We start from the raw sequence: 14,521 nt of genomic DNA, 5'->3' as shown, positions 1-14,521 counted from the left end.
AAATAGTACCTCGGGTTAAGAACTTTGCTTCAGAATGAGAACAGAAATCGTGCTCCGGCAGCAGGAGGCCCCATTAGCTAAAGTGGTGCTTCAGGTTAAGAACAGTTTCAGGTTAAGAATGGACCTCCGCAACGAATTAAGTACTTAACCCGAGGTACCACTGTATAAGCACTGATAACTGGGAAACACTGGCCTGCGAGTGCTCCAACTGGAGAACAGCCTTTACCAAAGGTGTCATGGACTTTGAAGACACTTGAATTCAGGATGAAAGGGAGAAACATGGTAAGAGGAAGGCACACTTGGCAAACCCTCAACGTGATCAACTCCCACCAGGAAACCTAGGTCTCCACTGTGGAAGGACATGTGGAACCAGAATTGGCCTCCACAGTCACTTATGGACTCATTGTTAAAACCGTGTTTATGGAAGACAATCTTCTTACCTCTCTCGCCCTGACCTAGCCACTATGATCCACATGACAGTCACCTGCAGACTTGATTATTGTAACTCACTCTATGTGGGCTGCCCTTGAAACTCCAGCGGGTGCAGAATGCCGCGACAAGACTCCTTACGGGGTCCTCACTGCAGGATCACATTCACCCGGTGCTATACCAGCTGCACTGGCTCCCGGTGGAGTACAGGATCAGGTTTAAGGTGCTGGTTTTAACGTTTAAAGCCCTATACAGCCTAGGACCCTCATACCTACGTAACTGCCTCTTATGGTATGTGCCATTGAGGACCTTACGGTCTTCAAATAAAAACACCTTGGAGATCCCGGGCCACAGGGAGGTTAGGCTGGCCTCAATCAGAGCCAGGGCTTTTTCAGCCGTGGCCCCGATCTGGTGGAACGCTCTGTCACAAGAGACTAGGGCCCTGCGGGACTTGACATCTTTCCACAGGGCTTGCAAGACAGAGCTGTTCCACCAGGCCTTTGGCCAAGGCACAGCCTGACCCCCTCTCTCCTTCTGTAATCCTCATAGAACTCTAGCCCAATGGTTGCCATTAATTTGACTCTGAATTGATTTTAGAATGAATTGATGTTAGAATGTATTTCAATTAACTGATTGTGATGTTATGTAAACTGCGTTATTTTTACGGTTGTTAGCTGCTCTGAGCCCAGCTTCGGCTGGGGAGGGTGGGATATAAATAAATTATTATTATTATTATTATTATTATTATTATTATTATTAAAAGGTAAAGGGACCCCTGACCATTAGGTCCAGTTGTGACTGGGGTTGCGGCGCTCATCTCGCTTTATTGGCTGAGGGAGCCGGCATACAGCTTCCGGGTCATGTGGCCAGCATGACTAAGCCGCTTCTGGTGAACCAGAGCAGCACACGGAAACACCGTTTACCTTCCCACCGGAGCGGTACCTATTTATCTACTTGCACTTTGACGTGCTTTCAAACTGCTAGGTGGACAGGAGCTGGGACCGAGCAACGGGAGCTCACCCCGTGGTGGGGATTCGAACTGCCAACCTTCTGATCGGCAAGTCCTTGGCTCTGTGGTTTAACCCACAGCACCACCCGCGTCCCAATTATTAATTGCCAAAGAGAAAAGAATGAAGAGAGCAGAACAGAACATTAGCCTACTGCTCACAAAGTCCCCCCTTCCCCCCTTGAAGGCCCACGTGGCACAACTCCTGAGCATCTAGGCCATCTCCCTGCATCTCAAGGTCTTGCACCAGATAACATCCTGCATCTGCAGGTGGGGCAGCCCAAGCTCTCTCTTCTCCATGTCCTGTGCGGAAGCCCCGCCTCCCCCGTCTGCCTTCCATCTTGCCCACGACAGACACACCATCACTTACCAGGAAGGCAGCAATGGCCCCACCGGTGAGGAACCCCGCCAGCACATCGGACCAGTGGTTCCGATACTCCGCAACGCGAACCACGCCCACCAGGAAAGCAGGACACAACAGAGCCAGGCAGAGGGAGGGCTTGGCCAGGCGAGAGCCCTTCAGCCGGAAGACCAGGGTCACGTACATCTGCAGGGGGAGGGAGGAGCAACAGAGGGTCACAGTCAGAGGCTGGCAATGGGGGCAGTTGCTTAGTCTTCCTTGGAGGGCGTTAGGAACGCATAACAGAGCAGTGGGCATTGCAGGATGCACAGCTATTATGTTGTGGTAATTTTTAAAATGTAAATAAAGAAGGCGGGTTTACAGTTCCTAGTGCAAATATTCTGTATTGTGGAGCTTCCAGAAAGTTGCAGTCAACTGCAGAGTCCTGAATCATTCCCCGCCTGCCCCCCGTGACTTCCCACTGAAATGGGCCTTAGAGCAACCAGCAGTTTCCTACATTCCTGTAGCCGCTGCCACCACATTTCCTCAAGACCTGTGTCCAGGTGTGTCAGCTAGTGGGGGCCAAGATACTTTGCGCCTTCCGAAGTTCTTAAGAAGGGAGCCAGGCCCCCATGTTATATCAGCGCTTCGCACTACGTGGCGCGTGTGAAATCAGCACATTGTATGACGTGTCGTGTGACATCAGACATTGGATCCCTCAACAGGGGGGGCAAGTCAGCATCCCTGCCCCTGACCACTGTGCCTCCTCCCTAATTCTCTCTCTCTCTCTCTCTCTCTCTCTCTCTCTCTCACACACACACACACACACACACACACCAGTGGAAGGCTCAGTACACACAGCACTGCTTTAACCCCAATTGAAACAGTGTGCCCCATATTGGTTCTCCTGTGCGAAGGCTCCTTTTCTTCATTCTCGGGGGGCTGACCAGCCCACATATCTGGGGTCGGGAAAGGTTCTCTGCCAAGTCAGTTTGGCCAGCGGTGCATCTGTGCGTATGTGTCTTTCTTCCTGCAAGATTCGGCTGCTTTGTTCTCTAGAGCTGGTTGTTCAGCTTATTAATCATGTTAATAATGAAAATCTTAATAATGAAAATCTTAATAATAATAAATCTTAATCATGTAAATCTTAATCATGAAACCAGCGAGTGCACAAAGCTAATAAATAAGCAAGCACCTTTCGGCAGCGCTGCATGGTCTGAATTGCACTGTGTTTTATATGCAGGAAGAAGCCTAATGGGGAAGCTGGCTCTGCAGCCCAGGATAGAGCCCGCTCTAATCATCTTTTGGTCTCTTCCAGTTCTTTGATATAGCCTCTCCTCTTGCAAAGAGGGGAGGGGTTGTGGGTGGGACCCAATGTCTGCCTCATGCAGGGTGCGTTGCCCCCTGCTCCCCCCACTCACCTGGCTGGCGCACCTCGCCCACAGGTAAGCCCCCAATCGGGTGGCTTGGAGGGGCAGGGTTTGCAGCTCAACTTGCTGCTGCGCCAGCCATGCAGCCTCATTTTCCGCCTTCCCGCCACGAGTCACCCACCCTCCACTCCCTTAGAGCTCAGGGTTTTGGTTTTTCTCTTGGCCTTGCTATGGACCTTAGGTTGGTCGCCCAGGTTGTCCAGGGGGCCTGGTGGGAATTTTTCCATTTGGCATTAGGCCTTGTGGTTTTTTCGCCTACCTCGTAGCAATCGTCACAACCTTCTTGGTATTGGTGGGTAGGTTAGGCACTGGAATGTGTTTGTGGTGTGTGGAAGGGCTAGGTGTGGCCATCGCCTACGCCTTCAATTTTGGGTATTTCGTTAAAGGAATCCGGCGGTCGTGGATCCTGTCCGATGCCTGTGTGGCGGGAGGCCATGGCTCGACCCTCGGTGACATCAGGGGAGAGCTTATAGTTGTATTAGCATCAACAGGCTCCACCTACTGGTGAATAAACCCCCTTTTTAGGCTCACCCCTCTTTGAGTGGGTGGAGTCAATTGTTGTGATCCAATGCCTAAGCCAATACCTTTTCACTTGCTGTAATCAATAAAGTTGTGGCCTTTCTTGCCCATTAACCTTACATTACATGTCCGTGTGTCTTCATTTCACTAAGCGGGGATCGGGTCCTCGAACCACAAGATGAATTTCTCTCTCGTTCATGGCTGACATCCACTGCTTGCCCCAAGACATTTTGCTGCCCAAGACATAGCCCATGTATCTTCTCTCTCCCTCTTTCTCTCTCTTACACACACAAACAAACACAGGCAAACACATTGAAAAGTCTTGTTCGACATGCAGATATTAAGGGCTCATCCACACTTCTGCTTGTCCCTTGCCTAGAGAGCACAGGTCTGCGTGGTTTTCTGGTCCAAGCAATTTTGCCTTTGCTCTGTCGCCTTTCCTGGAAATCCTCTCTCTGGAACAAGCAGCATTCTGCAGGAAACCAATTGCCATTGGTTCCAATTCAGTAGTGGAGCAAATGGAAGTTTGGATGAGCCTTTATTCCCCCCTTTATGTATTCCTGCCCCATAGCAGATTCCTGCCACCACCTCAGCTAAAGTCTTTCTTGCTGATCCTGGGCATCCCCCAGATGTTGTTGGAGAGGCAAAGGGAAATTATTTAGGCACATAGAAACAAACTCGTCGGCTGGATCAGGCCAATGACCCATCTAGTCCAGTGTCCTGTTCTCACAGTGGCCAACCAGATACGTCTTGTGGGGAACCAGCGAGGGGAACATGAGCACAAAAGCCCTCTCCCCTCCTGTGGTTACCAGCTACAGGTATTCAGAATCATGGTTGCCTCCAATTGTGGAGGTAGACCATTCAGTCCTTCCCATCTGGAAAGGGAGTAGGTCCTCTGCTCAGATCAGGCGACACTTTGTGACACTGCTGAGCCACCGAACCCATTTCTTTTCTGAGCCTTGATAGTAAAAGGCCCACTTTCCTCCCCTCTATTTTCCTTCATGCCCAGCAGAAGACACCCCAGGCCTCATAAGGAACCACTTTGGGGTAGAGCAAGCAAAACCCAGAGCTGGCTGGCATGCCTTGCGATCGTAGGTCAGGATTTCCCCCGGGCTGCCATACATCCAGATTTCCCCAGAAATTATCAGGATTTCGAAGGCAGAAATGACGTTTGGGAGGGAATTTCCAAAAGGTGATGCTTTGTCCTGGATTTTAGGCAAGTCAATTGAATTTGGTTTGGGGGGGCATTTTTGTTATTCAAAACAACAACTCTACAGCTTTTGGGTTTTCCTAAAAAAACAAAAACAACTCAACAATGTTGGGATCTTCCTAACTTTCAGGGTGTCCTGGTTTTTCCTTTTTGAAATATGGCAACCCTACATTTCCCAAATTTGAGTCTCCAGCTGTTTGGGGGCTACAGCTCTCATCATCCCTAGCTAGCAGGAGCAGTGGCCAGGGATGATGGGAACTGTAGTCCAAAACCAGCTGGAGACCCAAGTTTGGGGAAATTTGGTGTAGGTGGCCTCTGAAAAGTCAGGCCAAGCAGTCACCTCCACCACATCCGACATGTCCTTGTGGGAAGAGATAGGCACTTTTTGCTTACCCCAGCCACTTCAGCTCCCTCCTCACTCCAACACCCATTTCCCTGGCCCCTCCACCCACCAGAGCCTCGTACCACAGTATAGGCTACAGCATAGGCACTGAGAGCAGCATCCTTTGAGGGGAAGGCCTTGCGGGCGGCGGTGACCAGGACGGGGTTGCCTGTGCAGGCGGCCTTGTCCGTGACGTAGATGGTGCCTGGGGGCGCCTGGCAGCCGAGGGCAGTGTAGTTGGGTCGACACACCGACAGGAAGTGTGGAGTCTGGTTTCCGGTAACCACCTGGCCAGCGTTGGCAAAGATAGTGGTAGTGAAGAGGCCAAAGGAATAAATGCCTGTGGGAAAGGAAAGGGGAAGAAATGGGCTGAAAGGAAGGAGACGAGCAGCTGGAGGTGGGGAAGCTGGGGTTTGTAAAAGATATATCGTCCAAAACTGGTTTGAAGTCCATATCGTGATATCGGTTTCATAATTTTTCGCCTGGCAGCAGTGCCGGATTTATGTATAAGCTAAACAAGCTGTAGCTTAGGGTCCCACTCTCTTGCCCCCCCCAAAAAAAAAATTAAGGGGGAAAAAACCTGGATGTACATTTCCAAAATATAAGATAAAAAACAAATACCGTAAATTAAAACCTATATACAACAACGGTGTTTTGTAGGCTCCTATGATGTAAGTCATGGGCCCCGCCTGCTAGCCTGCTCCCTCAAATATCACTGGTTTGCTCATTTCTATATATAGCGTGCCTACATTCTGCTATTTATAATTATAAGTAATTTGCATCATATATTTACACCTATTATTATTTCATGTTATAGCAAGTTTATAGAGACTAGATTATAAGTCTTTGTAAATTGTGTTTCTAAAGGAACTTTTGTCATTGCCAAATGCCAATGTGTTTGCATTATTAAGTTTGTTATGAATAAAAAATCATTTTAAGTTAGAGCTTAACAATTATTTCACTATTAATATACTTCTTCTTAATTGTATTTCACTATTAATATACTTCTTCTTAATTGTATTTCAGTTCAACAATTACTTTGATAAAATACATATTTTGTTATGTGCAAATGGCTTTAGATACCTATTAGGTCCATAAGTTACCATATAGCATATATTCAACACACACAAAAATGACAATTTGTTGCTGAGAAAGGACAGCTGGACATATAAAGGGCCCTATTACCTTCATTAGCTTAGGGCCTCATCAAACCTAAATCTTGCCCTGCCTGGCAGTATATCGTGAATCATCATGTATGTGTGCGCTATGCAAAAATCACAACGTGGGCAAAACCATGAAGCCAGCCAATGTGTCTCTTGATTCCTGCAGCTCCCATTAACTCTGCTGGCTCAGCTCTCCCCTGCCTCAAGCAGGGGGCAGAGAATCACAAGAGCAAAATTCACGATAGAGGAAAAACTGTGAGGCCAGCCAATGCCTCTATATAGCTCCCACCTTATTTTAGACACCATGATATATCTGTATATTGCAATTTTAGCTGGCCTATATACTATGATGTTGAAATTCAGATATCGCCCAGTCCTAGTGTGCATTGTGTGTGGAACGTAGTGAGCTTTGCATCTGCACAACGTCTGTTTGCAGAGAACTGTGGCAAGTGCAAAAAAAAAGGTGCTATGGAAGCTAAAGCTGCCACAAGAGGATGGAAACTTGGGGGCCATCCACACTTTCATTAGGGGACACGGGTGGCGCTGTGGGTTAAACCACAGAGCCTAGGACTTGCCGATCAGAAGGTTGGCTGTTTGAATCCCCGCGACGGGGTGAGCTCCCGTTGCTCGGTCCCTGCTCCTGCCCACCTAGCAGTTCAAAAGCACGTCAAAGTGCAAGTAGATAAATAGGTACCGTTCCGGCGGGAAGGTAAATGGCATTTCCGTGCGCTGCTCTGGTTGACCAGAAGTGGCTTAGTCATGCTGGCCACATGACCCAGAAGCTGTACACTGGCTCCCTCGGCCAATAAAGTGAGATGAGTGCCGCAACCCCAGAGTCAGCCATGACTGGACCTAATGGTCAGGGGTCCCTTTACCTTTACCTTACACTTTCATTTGTCTGATGATTTCATGTTACAGGTCCAAGAGGAATATATTTTTTGTCCCGCTGCTTTCCCCACAAAACCTTGTCGTTTACTGTCAAATTGGAACAAACGTCAATCGGGTTTTCTGTTCCAATTCAGCAGTAAACAGCTCCTTTTCCTGGGGAAAGGGGTGGGACAAAAAACCAAACCTCTCAGATCTGTGATTTGTAAACACTGGAAATCACGGGCTGAACAGAAGTCTAGATAGGCCTTTTGCTTCAGTGTTTATGTTAATTGATGTCTGGGAGACTGGGCCTCTCTTAGAAACTGCTGGCATCTTGCCAGATAACTTGCTTATTTGTGTCTCTCTCTGGGACCAGAGAGAGAACAGTCCTTAGGTAAGAACCTAAAGAAACTGGACTGCATTGCTAGTTGTTTAAGAGCAATGAGCTGATTTGTGTTTTAGTCAGTTACCTTTTTTTGTAACCAGTTAAAAGATGGTTTGCAGTAAAACTTTGGAACTCTATTTTTCTCGGCGTGGAGAGCTTATTGATCCATATTCTGCACAAGGTCCGGATCAGGGAATTCTGCTCACATAACTCTTAACAGGGTGGAGCTGAAAGTGGGGATGGAATCTTGGGAGTGACCTTGAGGCAAGGGAATGAGGTGGAGTGGTAAAATCATCTTTCACTTACCCAGAAAACGGATGATGCGCCGTAAAAGGGGGTTGAAATAGCAACACTCTCCTGAGATAATTGTCTTCTCCTCGCGTCTCTCAGGCTGGAGGAAGAAGGCAGCCAGTTCTCCAACAAGAATCTGAGGCAGGCAAGTAATGGGTAAGAGAGAGAGAGAAGATAAGCTTTGGCCAAGTCAAGCCCAATTCATTAACCACTGAAGTGAGAAAGAATCTGTTTCTTTGAAAGTGCTTCTGACACAGTGATTTTACACCACTTGTGGGTCCAACACACTTATTTAGCAAGACGGGGCTCACTCTTGATTGGGATATCCATTTCTGAGACCATAAATGGCTGAAATATATGGGCACTTGCTGCAGAAAAAGATGTGACTACCTAATTCTGCTCTTTGAGCCTGGTACCCAGCCGAGTCCAATTTAAGTCTGCTCCTGTCTGCAGATAAGGGACACGGGTGGCGCTGTGGGTTAAACCACAGAGCCTAGGACTTGCCGATCAGAAGGTCGGCAATTCAAATCCCTGCGATGGGGTGAGCTCCCGTTGCTCGGTTCCTGCTCCTGCCAACCTAGCAGTTCGAAAGCATGTCAAAGTGCAAGTAGATAAATAGGTACCGCTCTGGTGGGAAGGTAAACGGCGTTTCCGTGCGCTGCTCTGGTTCGCCAGAAGCGGCTTAGTCATGCTGGCCACATGACCTGGAAGCTGTACACCGGCTCCCTCGGCCAATAAAGCGAGATGAGCGCCGCAACCCCAGAGCCGTCTGCGACTGGACCTATCTGTCAGGGGTCCCTTTACCTTTACCTTTACCTGTCTGCAGAGATACTGTTATTGCTATTGTTATTGGCCTTTATTGGCATAAGTTTAAGCAATAAAATCATACAATGTCATCCAAATACATTAATCATCCAAAACACACACAATATATAAAAGTCTAGATAGCCGCCATTGAGTAAATCAGGCAACTTTAGATTTCGCTTAAAAAATCTCGGCTAAATACCCCAAAACCATCTTGGTAGTTTCAGGAGTATCGTCCCTCAATAAATATTGGATTACAGACTCTTTGTAAATTTTTTAGGATGTAAGGAAAGCACAAGGAGATCTCTGCCAAGGGTGTCGAGAAGAGGGCAGTCCAAAATTATGTGATGTATCTGGTGTTTTCTTATTACAGGAGCAGAATCTGTTCTGGAAGGGTTTTTTTGGAAACCTTCTGAACAAAACAGATGAGGGGTGTTATGTACTGAAGTTCTCACCCTGGGCCAGCAGGGGGATACTGTAGATAGTTTTCACTCAGGTCCATGTATGCAAATAAGGAATTGAAAGAGACGTTCAGTGATTGGATAGTTACAGAAAGTTGTTACTGTTGTGTTGTAGTGGAGCTCTATATAAGCAGGCTGGCTGAACCCTTCAGTTCAGTTCTGTTCTGGCCTGTGAATAAACAAGAGCTGTCTGAAGAATCGCTGTGTCGTCTGATATGTTCACCCACAACTTAACAAGGGGAATGCATTTAGACGAGCTAGCATAAAAGCTCTGCGATGCAATATCTAGATTATAAAAGTAATTAGGCATTACTCCATGGTAGGGCTGCAATCCTAAGTAAGCAGATGAACATACAAAAGGCATACAAAGAGGTAGAGTTTTGGGATTTCATGGTCTAGCAGCCTCTGCTTGATGAGAGACAAGATTTGTGGCTCATCCGATAGAAGATGAGAATCTATTGCAATCCCTATTTGCCCGAGTTTGAGGGTAATATCAGAAAACCATGTAAAATTATGTGTATCTCTGCTACTAATCCTGATATTTGTTACTTAGGTTTTCTCCAGACATTCTTTTTTAATCTTCAGTTACGCTCATGGTTCGTGAACGCCTTGCGACTTGAATGTTTTGGCTCCTGAACACTGCAAACAGGGAAGTGAGTGTTCCGGTTTGTGAATGTTCTTTGGAACCTGAACGTCTGATGCAGCTTCCGATTGGCTGCTTGGTTCGCGAACGTTTTGGAAGTCAAACAGACTTCTGAAATAAATTCTGTTTGACTTCAGAGGTACCACTGTATATGAAATGTAGTCGCTACACAGATATATAACCTCAAAAAAATTACACACCCACCCAACTAAAGAATAGTTCTTTTGGAAAAACCGGAGGTGTCCTTTAGCTTCTCTTAGTTCCGTTTGTTTAAGCTTTTTACATTTCTGGCAATATTGTGTGTACAGTGGACGCTCAGGTTGCGAACGTGATCCGTGTGCATCTGCGCACTCGTGGGTTTGCGATTCGGCACTTCTGTGCATGTGCAAAGCGTGATTTAGCGCTTCTGCGCATGCGCGAACGCCAAAACCCAGAAGTAACCCGTTCCGGTACTCCCGGGTTTTGAAGGTCCGTAACTCGAAAAAACGCAAGCTGAAGCGTCTGTAACCCAAGGTATGACTGTATATAGATTAATTATGCACAGGCATTTATTTATTTTTAGTTCCATATATTAAATTTGTATACCACCCTTTATCTGAAGACCTTAGGGCAGTTCACAACATAAAAATACAAAAATTCCCGAATTTCAGCATAGACTTTCATGGACCACAGACTACTTTGGGGGTGGGGGACCTACTCATCTTTTCTCCACATTTCACATGTTGGTATGCCAAAGGTGTGGTTTAAATGTGGTGGGAAACCCAGGGTATACAGTCACATGATGTACCAGCCAAGAGGACTATTTTGGGGGGTGAGCAGGAATATTTAATCTTTCTTTCAGACATCTCTGAACAGTCTGCTTGGCAAAGTGTTCTTTACAACAGCCTATGGCCCATGGTGAGAGCTGGACCATAAAGAAGGCTGATCGCCGAAGATTTGATACTTTTGAATTATGGTGCTGGAGGAGACTCTTGAGAGTCCCATGGACTGCAAGAAGATCAAACCTCTCCATTCTGAAGGAAATCAGCCCTGGGTGCTCACTGGAAGGACAGGTCCTGAAGCTGAGGCTCCAAGACTTTGGCCACCTCATGAGAAGAGAAGACTCCCTGGAAAAGACCCTGATGTTGGGAAAGATGGAGGGCACAAGGAGAAGGGGATGACAGAGGACAAGATGGTTGGACAGTGTTCTTGAAGCTACGAACATGAGTTTGAGCAAACTGCGGGAGGCAGTGGAAGGACTGCCTGGCATGCTCTGGGCCATGGGGTCACAAAGAGTTGGACATGACTAAACGACTAAACAACAACAACATGGCCCATTCACCCATCTGCAGGGTTTTAGCCCAAGAAGAGTCACAATCTCACTTAATATTTCACTTCCCCAGTCAGTTAGTAGGGAGTTACAGTGGTACCTCGGCTTACGAAGTTAATCTGTTAACCAAAACCATTCTTAAACCGAGGCGCCCTTTCCCTATCTATATCACTTCCCCACTTGATGGTACTGTGGTTGTGGGGTGGGCAGCAGCACTGAGATGCCCTATGGATTGGACCATCAGAGGGAGCTGGGCCTGTGAGGAGACACATGCCCCATCTCCCCAACCCCAAGGGAGCAGAAGGTGCCATAAAGAGAAGCAGACAGACTGGAGCAGCAGAGAAGCCACAGATGCAGGCATAGAAATGGCTGGAGGGGTGTCAAATCACAGCTGCTGCCTTCCCTAGTCTTTCCCTCTTCCTGGGATGAAAGCGGGGGAGAAACAGCATCCATGGGAGGCAGAGGGTAAAATTATTTCAAGAAAAAAACAGAAAAAATATATACTCCCTCCCTCTAGAAGCAGGTCTGCCTCCCTCGTTACTGAGATTTAGGCGTAGTTTGCAGGTGCAATCCAAGCTTTTGGGACTGAGTAGGGTCTTCACCATTGGGATGCAGGTGGCACTGTGGGTTAAACCACAGAGCCTAGGACTTGCTGATCAGAAGGTCGGCGGTTCAAATCCCCACGACGGGGTGAGCTCCTGTTGCTTAGTCCCTGCTCCTGCCAACCTAGCAGTTCGAAAGCACGTCAAAGTACAAGTAGATAAATAGGTACCACTCCAGCGGGAAGGTGAACGGCGTTTCCGTGCGCTGCTCTGGTTCGCCAGAAGCGGCTTAGTCATGCTGGCCACATGACCTGGAAGCTGTACGCTGGCTCCCTCGGCCAATAAAGCGAGATGAGCGCCGCAACCCCAGAGTCGGTCAAGACTGGACCTAATGGTCAGGGGTCCCTTTAACTTTACCTTTACCTAGGGTCTTCACCATGGTTATGTGTTTTTTCCCCATCAGTTGGGCTGAGGTGATGCTATGGTTTAAAGTCTAAGGCTTTTCTAATTGTGATAATTATTATTTAATTATCATTGTCTCCACTGTATATACTCGGAACTACACGTTGATGAAGCACAGCTCAAAAATGGGAGGGAAGGGCGAAGAAAATAAGTAAACAAATTAGATATTTAAAAATAGGATTGGCGGTTCTTTATTTGTCTGCTTTTGCTGGCAAAATCTCGTGTCGCTGACACAAAAACTCTGCACATACAGTAAGCAAAAGCATGAAAGATCATTATCCCCTCTCCTTTTCTCCCACCCCCCCCACCGTTTCTCTCCCCCCACATCTCACAAGGTCTATGACAGCAGAGTCTCATGCCGAAGGTAACAGACCTGTAGAAAGGACTCTATGAATTGAAAACAGAGATGTTAAATGTATCCTTGTTAATGATGAAAATCCTTCAATAAAAACAAACGATTGCAGAGCAACAGAAGGCTTGCAAAGGAATGGCCAAAGGCTCTGAATCACTTGGAGTGTCAGAAGCTCCATTATGGATTTTTGGACATTTCCACAAGGTTTTTTGGGTACTATTTCACATTCTCCCAGGCAGGTTGAAGGTCAACAGAAATCATTGAGGGAGTCTATTTCCCCCAGGCCACTGACCGAAGGCGGAAAAAGGATTTGATCATCTGGAAGCATCCCCTAATGATAACAGCAGTATGTCGATGGAACGCGTTACCTTGAGGAAGTAGCACATTTTCCTTTTCTGGATTTTTCATTTCCACTTAGGAAAAGGCCTGACAGGAATCTGACAGTGCTGGAATGGAAGTCTAGATAGGGTTTGCCATACATCTGGATTTTTCAATATATGGAATACTGTCGTCGGTAGCAGTGCTCAGGTGGAAATCAGGAAAAACATCTGGGAAAATCCAGACGTATGGCAGCCCATGTTGACAGTGCCGTTTTCCCATAAAAATAGCTCAAAAATCGCATTTTTAAAAGCGATGTTGCCAAAAAAAGCTTGACAACTTTTCTGTCTGGATTTTCACAGTTTGAAATATGGCAACCCTAGTCTAGCAGGGTTATCCATTCTTATCCCATCCATTCTGAAGGAAATCAGCCCTGAGTGCTCACTGGAAGGACAGATCCTGAAGCTGAGGCTCCAATATTTTGGCCACCTCATGAGAAGAGAAGACTCCCTGGAAAAGACCCTGATGTTGGGAAAGATGGAGGGCACAAGGAGAAGGGGACAACAGAGGACGAGATGGTTGGACGGTGTTCTCGAAGCTACAAACATGAGTCTGACCAAACTGCGGGAGGCAGTGGAAGACAGGAGTGCCTGGCATGGTCCATGGTGTCACGAAGAGTCGGACACGACTAAACGACTAAACAACAACAACAAGTCTAGCAGGACAAGCCTTAGCAGGAAGCAACAGTGGGAATCCAGTCCAGGCTTTCTAGAGCAGAACAATATTCTAAAGGGCTTCCAGTCCACAAATGCTTTTGAACCCACATGGCAAGAATGCCTCATGACAGGGCCGGCCCACCCATGAGGCAAGGTGAGACAACCACCTGAGGCAGCAGGATCCACAGGGGCAGCAGATCTCAGTGTATATCTTTATTCCCTCCTTGTTCTGATGTAGATCTTCATTCCCCTCTTATTCCCTGGCAGCATTAGGTGTCATTTTGGGGTTTACCTCCGGTGCCCAAATGTCTTGGGCTTTCCCTGACTAAAGATGACAACACCATTTGGTAGACTTTGGATAAAAATAGGATGGTGTGCAGAAACATCTCCTGAGTTGAACCTGTGTGCACTATCAGAGGCAGTATGCCTCTGAATACCAGTTGGTAGGAATTGCAGGCGCGGAGAGTGCCGTTGCAGTGATATTTCGCTTGTGGGCGTCCTAGTGACGTGGGTGGCGCTGTTTGAATCCCCACGACAGGGTGAGCTCCTGCCAACCTAGCAGTTCAAAGCACGCCAGTGCAAGTAGATAAATAGGTATCACTGCAGCAGGAAGGTAAACAGCATTTCTATGTGCTCTGGCACTTGTCACGGTCCTCCATGCACCAGAAGCGGTTTAGTCATGCTGGCCACATGACCCGGAAAGCTTTCTGTGGACGAACGCCGGCTCCCTTGGCCTGAAAGCGAGATGAGCGCCACAATCCCATAGTCGCCTTTGACTGTCTTAATCGTCATGGGGTCCTTTACCTTTTCTTTTTACTGTGGGCATCCTGTAGGCATTTGGTTGTCTACTGTGAAAACAGGATGCTGGACTGTGGGTCCTCAGATGTTGTTG

The 14,521-nt window shown here is 47.3% G+C and overlaps 1 protein-coding gene across 5 annotated transcripts in view; it reads right to left on the bottom strand.

The window, feature by feature from the left end:
* The window catches only part of PLPPR2 (phospholipid phosphatase related 2), a 43,346-nt gene that overhangs the window by 13,325 nt on the left and 15,500 nt on the right, over nucleotides 1-14,521 (bottom strand). For all 5 annotated transcript variants that reach the window (XM_053370941.1, XM_053370942.1, XM_053370938.1 and 2 more), the window contains 3 exons: nucleotides 8,038-8,158; nucleotides 5,400-5,656; nucleotides 1,806-1,982 (listed from right to left, as the gene is read on the bottom strand). In XM_053370941.1, coding sequence (XP_053226916.1) covers nucleotides 1,806-1,982; nucleotides 5,400-5,656; nucleotides 8,038-8,158 — 555 coding nt within the window. The remainder of the gene's footprint in view (nucleotides 1-1,805; nucleotides 1,983-5,399; nucleotides 5,657-8,037; nucleotides 8,159-14,521) is intronic.

This window comes from Podarcis raffonei, chromosome 17 (assembly GCF_027172205.1).
Source record: "Podarcis raffonei isolate rPodRaf1 chromosome 17, rPodRaf1.pri, whole genome shotgun sequence".
NCBI classification, from domain to species: Eukaryota; Metazoa; Chordata; class Lepidosauria; order Squamata; family Lacertidae; genus Podarcis; species Podarcis raffonei.
The sequence above is the reverse complement of the archived record's forward strand: the minus strand, read 5'-3'. Positions and strand labels throughout refer to the sequence as shown.